This window comes from Notolepis coatsorum (genome assembly GCF_963971535.1).
Source record: "Notolepis coatsorum genome assembly, chromosome: 12".
Classification (NCBI taxonomy): domain Eukaryota; kingdom Metazoa; phylum Chordata; class Actinopteri; order Aulopiformes; family Paralepididae; genus Notolepis; species Notolepis coatsorum.
Genome location: NC_140176.1, coordinates 67,436,839 through 67,450,137, shown reverse-complemented (window position 1 = coordinate 67,450,137; position 13,299 = coordinate 67,436,839). Strand labels below are relative to the sequence as shown.

Sequence of the window (13,299 nt, the reverse complement as noted above, 5' to 3'; positions counted from 1 at the left end):
CACACACACACACACACACACACACACACACACACACACACACACACACACACACACACACACACACACACACACACACACACACACACACACACACACACACACACACACACACACACACACACACACACACACACACACACACACACACACACACACACACACACACACACACACACACACACACACACACACACACACACACACACACACACACACACACACACACACACACACACACACACACACACACACACACACACACACACACACACACACACACACACACACACACACACACACACACACACACACACACACACACACACACACACACACACACACACACACACACACACACACACACACACACACACACACAAAGAGAACACTTGTGCCCGGTGCAGCCATCATAGCTCTAATTGGTCTGCTTTTGAGAAACGGCCTCCTACTATGAAAAGCGGTCAGTGTCACCGGCTCCATGGGGAACCGTGGATGGTTCTAAAACACAAACCACACGGCCGGCTCATTATCTCTGATACGATTCCACGGCGTACTTACTGCTGATCCATTTGGCATCGGGTTGGTGAACTCTGAAGTCTTTTGTAAACAGGTCCGCCACAGTCACTTTGCCCTTCAGTGCCAAGCTGTCGTCCTCCCCTGCAACACAATCAGACAAAACACAGACGTTTAAACGAAACAAGGGATAAAAAAAATATAATAATAGATGGTCTCCGATGCATTAGTGTTCGGTGAAAGCGTAAAAAGCCCAACAGAAAGGTAATTTAGTGGATGGCTGGTGTATACGTGAGACTGAAATGGTGCTGCTTGAAGCTGTAATCATTCTGCTCTCCTGTGATTGTGGGGTGCCCTCAGTGCAGCGCTATAAGCCAAAGCACACTCATTATCTCAAAGCGAATCGCCGACTTCTCGCAAGCAAGTAGCATAACGGCAGAAAATAATAACGACTCTGGATGTGAAAAAGGAAAAACATGTTGAAAAACTAGTAGGAAAAAATAAAAAGGTAATTACGTGTGGTGAAGGGGGGGGGGGGGGGGGTGCCTCTCTCTCCTGCCTCAACCGCGGCCTCTTTCGTAAGGACAGGGGGTCACCGCGGCCTCTTTCCCCCCCCGTTCTAAAATCAACGATAAACTCCTTGGTCTTACTTATATTTTAGAATTACAGTAAGTGGTTTTCATCACAGTGTTTCAACAAACCCACCTGCCTCGTGTTGGTAAGCGAGGTGGTCATCTGGACTCTATCGGTCAGGGAGGTATATAAGGTGAATAAACACAGGGACAGAATGGTTCCCTGGAGGGGGGGGGGGGGGGGGGTAATAATGGTATTTGGGTACCTCACCTCCAAGCCCCCGGGGTCTAGATGTGAGGTGGTCCATGACCCCCGTGCAACAGTGGTGTTGTTTATGTTAAAATTAAGGCTGTCAAATATATCGCGTTAATATCGCGTTAACTCCCGATTCTATTAATGCCACTAATTTTTTTAACTCAAGATTAACAAAAAAAAAAAAACTTCACTCAGGTGTATTATTGATGCTCTCATTGATACTATGTTTGTTTCTGAAGTGTGTGTGTGTGTGTGTGTGTGTGTGTGTGTGTGTGTGTGTGTGTGTGTGTGTGTGTGTGTGTGTGTGTGTGTGTGTGTGTGTGTGTGTGTGTGTGTGTGTGTGTGAGATATAGAGAGAGAGGGGGGTGAGAGAGATGAGGAAGGGGCAAAAGAGAAAAAGAGCTGGGAGAGTGTGTGTGTGAGGGAGAGAGGGGGGTGTGTGATTAATCAGCCCTTGTGTGTGTGAATGTAACAAGTTCCTAACGTTTTCTTTCCCCTATTATTTCATGCACACTTTATTCATTGTTTTAAATTATTATTTTCTTTTAAGTTATTTTGTGCATCACTCTGTTTTGAATTTGATGCAAATTTGCAATGCATGAGGGTCATCCTTTTGTGTTAAATGGCTGCACAAAGCAAGCATTTGTTGACTCGCATGTTGATAAGAGTATTAAAACTTGGAACTTGAAAAAGATCTGTTTAAGGTAAAAAAAAAATTAAAAAAAAAATGCGATTAATTTGCGATTAATCCCGAGTTAACTATGGACAATCATGCGATTAATCGAGTTAAATATTTTAATCGTTTGACAGCACTAGTTAAAATCAATGAGCTTATTGACTAAATACGTGCAAATTGTGTTAAAAGCACTATAGAGAAATAATACAAAATACTAGTGCTGTCAGGCAATACATTTTTTTTATCTAATTAATTACAGGATTTGTAATGAATTAATCCAATTAATCGCATTTTAATCACATAACCATTTTAGGCCTGATATTCTATATTCTTTTTTTATCTACTTTTTCTCCCCATTTTATATTTTTTCTCCCATCCCAATTTCGTATTTATCCAATTCTTCCCTCCCCTGTCTTGAACGTTGTTAGACCAATGCCTCCCACTGGTCGGCTGCAATGTGGACGAAGCCTTGCATCACGTGTCCCCTCCGGTACACGAGGAGGCAGCCGTCGCATCTTTTCACCTGCACAGCGCGATCTCTCAGTTGCGAGGAGTAACGCGTGGGAGGCTCACGCTGCCCCCGATACTTCCCGATTCTGCTGTACAGGCGCACCAACCGACCTGTAGGAGTCGCTGTCCACAACGTCCGATCCCCACCCACCGGCTTTCCCACCCCCTAATACTGCCAATTGTATTAGTATGAACGACCAGCCAAGCCGGAAGCAACGCCGAGAGCTTGGCTCGAACCCAGCATCTCCTGCGTTAGTGGCGAGCGCCTTGCCCAATGCGCCACTTAGCCGCCCCTGATATTCTATATTCTATAATCATATTTCAAATTGCATGTGTCCAGAGGGCAGAATTCAGTACTGTATCTACAAAACCTTCTGTGTAATCATCTTCCCTTTATTCATTTGCTTAGATTTTTCAGGTCTGGTAAATTTTAGCATGGTGTTATTCACAGTCAAATTATAATAATAATTTAATTGATATTCTCATTTGGTTCATTACAATTTACTCATGCCTAGTAACAGACACAGTATTTCTGACACTGGGAATACATTCCCTGAGATCCATAGATGTCCCTAGAATCAGCTACCAAGAACATGCAAATGGCCATTTTAAAAATAAGTCTATAAATGTTTATTCTACGTTCTTATGGAATGAATGAGATACAATTTTTTTTTTATTAATTTTGCGTACATTTTCATAACGCGATAATTTGCTGTGTAATTAATTAATCGAATTAACGCGATACACTGACAGCCCTACAAAATACAAATTCTTGCAATTCTTGCAGATGCACCAGCTGACTCTAAAGTGGCTGGAGACTCTGTGAAGCATATGTAGCAGAGCATCATCCACACCAATACCCCTCCTGCATGCACACTGGAATGGACCTTTGTAGGCAGATACCTGCTTACTGAAATACCCAAGGACAACTCTTCCAAAGCATTTTATGAGCTGGGAGGTGAGCGCTATGTACCAAATTCTGCATGCAATACACCACATTATTTGTGTTCTGTGTGGCCTTGTCATTCTGCCTTTCATAGTGTGAACAGCGCAGGCTTGATAGCAGAGAGTCAGATACAGAAACCCAGAGGTAAATAATACATCTCTCTGGGCTCTGATTTGGACCAAATAACAGCATCTGATCATCAATACAGACTTGTGTATTTACTCTAGATGCCCGGCCCCATTCATGTCTGTCCAATTTCACCCATCAACATTGATCATTTCATCGGGAGGACGAAAAGCAATATCTGATTTGTTTCATTTGACACTCATCCTGGATTGACATTTTGTTCTGCTTCATTCAGCCTGAATCTGGTGTTGTTTTCTTCTAAAGACCAAAAGCCGCCCGGCAGATAAACACAACATCCTGATAAGCCTTGTGCCTCGTGGATTTTCATTTTGTTCCCAAGAAAACCAAGGAGCTCATTGCGGACTTCAGTAAGACCAGAGCTGGCGCACACTGTACGAACTCTGAACTCTCTTGCCTCTACTCAACGTATACCTGCCTACTGCCTTCACTGTCTACAACTGCCTTACACGTTATAACTACCTAGCTCAAACTATAGTCTGCCTAGATATTCAAGATTTCAAGATTCAAGAGGTTTAATTGTCACATACATACACAAGACATATAGTGAAATGAAGGTGGCCATGCCCGCCTTTGATTGTGCAAAGAATACAATATAATAATATAATAAAATAGAATAGGTAATAAATTATATGTATGATAGCATGTACAATAATGCTGTATATACTTTATTAGGCTTGGGCGGTATGACGTTATTACGGTATACCAGGGTATTTCAAAATCCTGTCGGTATGATTTTCAATACCGTGACGCCACAAACTGTGCGCCAAATCACAGATATGTTGCTTGTAGTGCACACCACGTGCCAGCAGAGGGCAGGGCAGTCAGATTGACTCAGTCAGAGCTCAGCAGAGCCACGCGCGTGTAACTTTGGGTCTTTCATCTCGCATGTGTGTATTAACACTTTAAGGACCAGCCACGAGTTAACTCGTGTTTCGATTCCACCCGTTGAGGACCAAGTTGTTATTGTTTTATTCCATATTAATAAACGGATCAAGATCCCGGATCGACTCTGCAGATTTACCTGCCAGATTTAAATCGGCGACATGCAATACCGGTCAGATCCTCTTAGGGGCGCCATCGCTCCACTGCAGTATCATTGAGGCCGAATGGGAAAATAATTTTTTTTACTGTCTGGGGCATTTCATATGAGCCTGGATCCCAGCCGAACATCCTCCATCTTTGATCACGTTACGGAACGCAGATTTCAGCCTGGAATAATGGGATTTATGATCAGCCAATGGACATATCGATCTACCAGATGCCGATGAATAATGACGAAATGCTGCCGGCGATCACATGGGCTGATGGTAGGATACTATTCACCCAAATTACAGGCGGATTGGACATTGTTGTAACACGCAAGCGATCGATCAGTGAATATGGCTACTTGAACGCACACTGTATTGCTAATCAATAATACTGATCGGCGTCCCCCGCCGCCCCCATTTCATCCATAGATGCTCTGTAATAGTCCGGATGCTAAGCAGTTTGTTTTATTTCATTCGTATATATACAACAGAAATGGCGTTTGATATAACGTGACTAGCCTTTAGCCTCATATCTAGCTTCCCAGAAAAAAGACGAGACGAAAACTGCGATAAAGCTTATATCACAACGCTATAAAATGACAACCAACCGATGGATTTTTATTTTCTTTAAGCCATTATGAAGGCACGGTTTATGCACTCAAGTGACAATGAGAATGGACAGATAGCAATACTATAAAGTATATATATAGCTGTTAGAAAGTACATCGGTTTGTTGACAAACCCTGGTCGTCCAGAACCATATTACACTGCAAACCGTGGTCGCCAATGTGTTAATCTGCATGACAAATAAAGACTTATTCTATAGAATGTGGTTATGGACCGGTGGCTGTCCGTTTATTAAGGTCGAATGGATGGACCATGGGTCCACTTCCAGACATTGGATGATTGAGGAATCGGGAAACGGAGCGTTTTTCTAATGTTTTGAAATGGATTTGTGCATGAATGTGGACTCTGGTGTTACGCTTGGTACGCTTCTTTGGCATGATGAACCCAGATGACAGAGTGGAGATTGATGAGACCGGAGACAGAATGTGACGATGAACAGTTTACTTAACGACAAGGTACATACACAACTAACACACAGGTAACATTTAACAATGATCGCGCCCAGCAGGGCAGGACAGACAGGACTATATACACAGACTAATTGACAAGACACATAGGGTAATTTACAAACAAGACACAGGTGTGGTAGACAGAAACAATAGAACACAGAGTACACTGGAAAACAATAACAAATAACCAACCAGACTAAACATAATTACAAACCACAGACAGGGGAACACAAGACTAACAAAGTGGAGACAACAGACAATAAACACAACAAACACAACTGACAATAAATAACAATGAGTTGGTGTGTGAGCTGATGCCAGATCGGCATCAGCCCACCGGGTGGCAATCTTGATTGAGTGTTATTGTTAATGGGAGGTACTTGTGAATATGGATGTCTGAGTCCTGGTCCCACAGGACCAGGACCGGAGGAAGTGTTACAGTACCCCGCCCTCGAAGGTCGACTCCCAGGCGACCCAACAGGCCCCCCGGGAATGGGGAGGGTGGGGGGGACGGAAGCCGCATCGGCGAAAAGAGGAGGGGGGAGGATGGGGGTTCGAGGGACGGGGCCTGCGGGAACAGGAACGGGGGGAGGGGGCTGACGAGGAGGGCTGGAGCAGGGAAGGATGGGGGGAAGAGGCGACGGCTCCGGAGCGCGACCTGGGGCTGGGGTCTCCACGGTGGCGAGACCCCCCGCCGAACCCCGAACCAGAGGCTCCCTGTCGACAGAACGCGGTGCAGGACCCCCAACCGGGGTCCCTCCGGCAGCGGAATCCGACGTCGTCCTCCAGGTCTGCCATGGTGGTGGCTCGTCCTCTGGAACCTCCCAGGGCGGAGGAGACCTCGACCAGGCCGGCGAGGAAGACCTGCGGTCCTGGGAACCGCTTCCCCTGGGGCTGTGGCGTCGGGATCCGCGCCCCGTCCCCGACGCTCCCCTGCGGACCAGGCGACTCCCCACCCAGGGATCCAGCACCGGGGTGGCCGCGGCGCAAGCACCCGATGTCATCGGCGCCGCTGGCCCAGCCACTGCGTCCCATGGTGCCAGACCCAGAGCGGTCGCCTGGTCGGCACGCAGGACGGAGGCGCCCAGGATCCCGAGCGCGAAGCTGGCTCCGTCTCTCCTCTCTGCCGGGTCCAAGTTCGGCGCGATCATTCTGTTACGCTTGGTACGCTTCTTTGGCATGATGAACCCAGATGACAGAGTGGAGATTGATGAGACCGGAGACAGAATGTGACGATGAACAGTTTACTTAACGACAAGGTACATACACAACTAACACACAGGTAACATTTAACAATGATCGCGCCCAGCAGGGCAGGACAGACAGGACTATATACACAGACTAATTGACAAGACACAGAGGGTAATTTACAAACAAGACACAGGTGTGGTAGACAGAAACAATAGAACACAGAGTACACTGGAAAACAATAACAAATAACCAACCAGACTAAACATAATTACAAACCACAGACAGGGGAACACAAGACTAACAAAGTGGAGACAACAGACAATAAACACAACAAACACAACTGACAATAAATAACAATGAGTTGGTGTGTGAGCTGATGCCAGATCGGCATCAGCCCACCGGGTGGCAATCTTGATTGAGTGTTATTGTTAATGGGAGGTACTTGTGAATATGGATGTCTGAGTCCCACAGGACCAGGACCGGAGGAAGTGTTACACTCTGGGACACGTTGTTTGGGTACCGGTAAGTAAGTTATGTTATGGTTAAGCGTATGGAAGATGAACGTACGAGTTATGAATGCCGGGAGTGTATGTTTGGTAAACCATTCCAGTTCGACTGTGTGTGTGCGTATTGGCTTGGTGATTCACTACAGGGGTTTAACGGCTTAAGCTGGGTTTTGATGATCAGTTAATCAATGCAGAATACATTTTGTGCGTCTGTATGTGTAGTTGTGTACTACTGTCGTGAGTTTGTGAGTCACATTGGTCTAATTTCAGCCTCCGTTATGCGTTATTTGTTCCGTATGACTCATTTCATATGCGTGTGTCTCGAATGTGCGCGCTGATTTGTTTAAGTTGGTAACACGGGTCGCTAAGGAATTTAGGTTCGAGGTTGAAGAAAGTGCACTTTTAGGTTGAAAGAACGGCCCTAATGTCAACGTGTTTCAATATAAGCGTTATGTATGGTGATAACGAGTATATTGTTAACTTAGCTCCGCTCCGCTCCCCCCCCGCTGATGAAAATGAAAGTCGTACCGTTATAATACCCATACCGGGGTATTATGTCAGCAAGGTATGACGTATGAAAAAGATTTACCGCCCAAGCCTATACTGTATATATATTTATATTTACTACAGTATATATAGATATGTATCCACATCTGTCTGAATATACCTAATAGACTATAATCATTTTGTACCCAGTAGTGCTCATTTATACAGTATATACTCCAGTTGAATCATGTGTACATTGAATATTACTATTGCACTTTACTGTTACATTTGCACTCTGGTTAGATGCCAACTTATTTCCATTGTAGTGTACTTGCGCTGTATAATAACAATAAATTATAATCTAAATCTAATCTAATCTAATAAAGGTCTACTAGAGGCGAGGAGGGAAGAGTCTGTCCACAGAAGTGCCTGTGCCAACAGTAGAATACATATATATGTAACGGTACGTGTATTCGTCCCGCGAATTTACGGTACGGCCGCCACGGTGCGGTACGAGCAGCCATACGAAGAATATGCCTCACAGCGCACACACACCAGTCGCGCATGCAGGCAGTCGCGGGTTCTGTGTCCGTGTGAGAACAGCGCGCGGCACACCGAGTCCGACTTCAGAGCGGGCGAAAGTACATGGAGGAAGGCACATTTATATAGGAACAGCTGCAGGGTCATTACAATTTTACAGTTTTCTTTCGTTTTCTTGTTCGCCCAATAATGTCAACCAAATGAAACCAATGGAAAGACACACACACGCGTCGCCAACAAACACACTATTCTCCCCCGCCGGACTCTCAGGCACAGCTGATCAAATAAAAAAAAGAAACTTACATACTGAGCTCCTCTCCAGTTGAACTGCTACTGTGTTTACATCCAAATAATCCTCTGCCATTGTTGTAACATGTCATCTGTTCTCTAGTATTCAGTCTCGTGAAGTTAAATTCTCTCTAGAAGTGAAACTGAAACTTAGCAAGGATAAGTTGTTAAAGGGACAGTAGGCAATTAATTTATTCAGTGGATGCCTGAACACAGAATGACACCAGTATCACTGACTACCACGGCAAACCTATAGAAAATTATTCTATTTAATAATAATAATTATTATTATTATCATAAATATATAATAATAATTATAAATTATTATAAAATAATAATAATACAAATTATAAATTAAATTATAAATATATTTTTTTCTCTTGTACCGAAATCGTACCGAACCGTGACCCCAATACCGAGGTACGTACCGAACCGTGGCGTCTGTATACCGTTACACCCCTAATATATATATATATATATATATATATATATATATATATATATATATATATATATATATATATATATATATATATATATATATATATATATATATATATATGCATGGGATGCACATTCAGCTTGCATGCAGAGCTAACGAACATTTAAGAGGGTTGGGAGTGATGAGGATGTGCCACGGAGGAGGTGGAGGGCCAGCTATCCGTGCCAAGTGGAAAAAAGACATGCATGAAGAGAGACTGGGACACACACACACACACATGCATGATCTCAGGTAATACAGATTTGTATGTTTCCATTTGATGTGTGTGTGTGTGAGAGAGAGAGAGAGAGAGAGAGAGAGAGAGAGAGAGAGAGAGAGAGAGAGAGAGAGAGAGAGAGAGAGAGAGAGGGAGAGAGAGAGAGAGAATGAGAGAGAGATATGGAGAAGGGGAGAGAGAGAGAGATAGAGATAGAGAGAGAGAGATAGAGATAGAGAGAGAGAGAGAGAGAGAGAGAGAGAGAGAGAGACACACACACAGAAGAAGATGGGTGGGGCACTGTGAATATTATAGAGAGTGTGTAGGAGCTCAACATCCTTATTCCAGCGGCACAGACTCCAGGCCCGCTGGGATTACATTTTCTAACCACGTTTCAAACAGCAAGATATTCTCTGGAGACCCTATCTGCTCTCCAACCCCCCCCCCCCCCCCCCAATAAAAAACAACATAGTATTCTGTGTGACAACACAATTTATAGCCTAAAATACATAATACCAGCGTAGCTGAAAATGGCATAAATAACAGAGATATGAAAGTGTTTCGCCTCCAGCCACCCAGCGTGGCTATAGGACCTCTTATTGGACACGATGTCTTTTGAGACATGTCTCGCAGCTGCCCTGAGGAATCAGCTTCTATGCGGCAGACGTTCGGACCCCCGCGAGAGGCTCAGATGGCGGCCGTGGACATCACGAGTCACAGGAAACATCTCCTCTCGCTCGGCGTCGTGTCGCGGACAGGAGAAAATAAACAACGTGGGCCCGATAACGACAGGGGTGGGGGGGGCGGGGGGTTAGCCTGAGATATTACCGCTGAGCGTTCCCAGAGACCCGGCATCCGCAGCTAATAAAATAAATCCTTCAAATGAATTGAGGGAGAGGAGATGGGAAGTCGTACCAAGGTGAGTTGCGCCGATACGGTATTGAAATATTTTGAATTTCTTTCGTTTGTTTTTTTTTAGATGAGAAAAGAAACGATAATAAATAAAGAAACAACCTGACCTGAAAGCAACACATGGTACGACACGGTACGTGAGTTGTGTGTATGATGATGGTGATTATCAGAGTCAATAGACTGTGAACAGATTTGGGGGGGGGGGGGGGGGGGGGGGGTAATATCTTCTCTATTACACTTGAATTGCAGGTCCCCCAGTGAGATGACAGGGTGCCTGGCGATGAACACCGCCTGCGTGTTCCACGTCAGATTCACGACGATACTGACCTCACAATGTATATCAAATTTTTAAGGTATACCGGCAGTCCCGGCGCCATGGGCGGGCATTAGGGGGCCGGGCCCGCCCACTGAGTCAGCTGTGCCCACCCTGGTAAATTTTTTTTTTTTTTTTTTTTTTTTTATCAAAGTCAACTATCCAAATCCTTAGTCGGGGACAGCCCTAGTGGGCACTGATGTCAACAACAACACTACTGAAGCTAGCACGGCACTCTGTGAGAATTCGTTTTTTTACCCTCAAGAACGTCTTTACAGAACATCGCCTTAGTATGTTTCATCGACGCAGCTAAGGCCAATTTAATTCAGTTGGCATGTGAGAAGGACTTAACAAAAAAGTTCAGGAATGAGTGGAGGGGCAGTGTTTTAAGAAGATTTCACTCTGTCCCCAAACACCGCTTGCCTCTCTACTTATGATGGTGAGTAGCCTGTGGAGGAATTTTGTTTGCTTTTTTATGCACCTTATTTTTGTCAGTTCAGTTCAGTTTGTCAGTGAATTCAGAAGTGTTGAATAAATGGAGACTTTTCAAAGATATAGAATAGAATAGAAATGTATTATCCTGAGGGAAATTTGACACTGCAAATCACTCAACATTAAACATTTAGACAGAACAAGTCACAAATAAGAATAACAAAACAAATGGCCTAAGAATAGAATAAAATGAAATAGAATAAAAATTGAATAAAAGATACAGTAAATAAATACAGTAAAAATATACTGAAGTCTACAGTAGGTGTAATAATGCACAGTGCTGTTTAAAAAGTAAGAGTCCAGGAAGATGGTAATTGTCACTCTGTGCTCAGTGATGCAGTGAGGCACAGTGATGCATTGTATAGTCTGATGGCTGTCGGAATGAAGGACTTCCTGTGCCGTTCAGTGCTGCATTTAGGTAGTGTGAGCCTATAACATGCTCCTCCTGTCAGCCAAGTCTGTGTATAGTGGGTGGGAGGGGTTTTCCCTGATGGCCTGGAGTTTAGCAAGGTTCCTCCTCTCCGCCACCCTCGCTAGAGTCCAGCTCCACCCCAACCACGCTACTGGCCTTCTTGACCATCTTATCCAGCCTGTTTGTGTCCCCTGCTCTCAGTCCGCTGCCCCAGCAGGTCTGTTATATATATCCGTTCAGTCTGTTTTTGTATAAGTGAAAGTTCTTAAGATAGAGAGAAATTAGATTTTTCAATTGACTCTCTGCTGTTTAGTTCATCACCGTGGGCAGCGCCAAGCAAGCCACAGCGCCGCTGTCCCAGCTGAAACGTATAAAAGGGAACCTTTGTTGAAAAACCATTGTGCCCCCCCGAGAACATTTAATGCCCCCCCACTAATTTGTTTCTGCAGCCTGGTCTGTATACCGGTATTGAGTCTTTCACTTGCGCTCTTGATTTCGAGTACTTGCCCTAAGGAGTGCTTACTAGGAAGCACTAGGAAGTGATGGATAGAAATAGCAGCTGATAAAACTTTGGCGATTTATGGAATGACCATTGTTATGTGTCCAAAACCCGAAATAAAAAATAACTGAACTGAACTGAATGGAGAGCGGGGGATGATGGATTTCATTTATTTAGTAGGACATACAAATATCACACATTGCCAGGAGTGTGATGAAGAATTTACGTTCTGCCATTTTTTACATAGTAGCAGTGAGATTGTGAAAAAACAAATGGCATCAAAATATCTTCATATCCTCAAATAATAATAATAATAATACAAAAAAAGAATATATATAATGGTAATAATAAAAACATATATAGTGACTTGATATGTTTGCTGTAACGCCCAGCCCTGATGGGGTGAAAGCTACCAGTCTAAATGATTGAGTGTGGTTTCACCCCAATATGACTATTTTTTTGTGTGCCGTGCCACTGAATTAATGTGTCGCCGTCCTCCCGCTGCTTCCATTAGCTGTCACCCTGTCAGCCAGACTGACATCCCTCAGTTTGAGGAATAATCAGTGTTCCCAGGGAACGACGCCGAGGAGAACCACTGACCTAGTTGTATTGATGTGGGGAGAACAAATCAACCTCTCAGTTACACTACTACACTACACACATCTACCTGTTACAACACAGGGAGGGAGGGGGGAGAGAGAGAGGGGGGGAGAGATTTAAGAAGAGAGGGGGAGAGAGAGAGAGAGAGAGAGAGAGAGAGAGAGAGAGAGAGAGAGAGAGAGAGAGAGAGAGAGAGAGAGAGAGAGAGAGAGAGAGAGAGAGAGAGAGAGAGAGAGGCATTTTGAGGTGTGGGAACAAAGCGGTTGTCAGAAGCCGTTAGAACCTGGCTGCCTCGTCTGGCAAGAGATCATCTATCAACAAACCCCCTTTACCGATTGGAGGGAGCCCGCCATCCCATAATTCCTCACATGTGCCACATTCTCTACTGTCTGCTGCTCAGAAGAGTCACTGTTCACCCTGTCGAGCTGTGTGTACTGTCCCTTTAAAGAAAACACATTTCTCAATTACATCAATCTTATGAGGTAACATCACAACTAGGGATGCACCGAATGGGAAATTCTTGGCCGAAACCGAATACCGAAAATAGGAAACAGTTTGCCGAAAACCGAATGCCGAAAGGCCAAATATGATTAATATAAATATATATATATATATAATGTATTTTTTTTGTTCAG

General features: G+C 44.3%; 1 protein-coding gene across 1 annotated transcript in view; it reads right to left on the bottom strand.

Moving 5' to 3' along the window:
* The window catches only part of dpp6a (dipeptidyl-peptidase 6a), a gene marked incomplete at both ends in the record, with an annotated part of 272,276 nt that overhangs the window by 132,522 nt on the left and 126,455 nt on the right, over nucleotides 1–13,299 (bottom strand). The window contains one exon of the mRNA XM_084326051.1: nucleotides 562–660. Coding sequence (XP_084182177.1) covers nucleotides 562–660 — 99 coding nt within the window. The remainder of the gene's footprint in view (nucleotides 1–561; nucleotides 661–13,299) is intronic.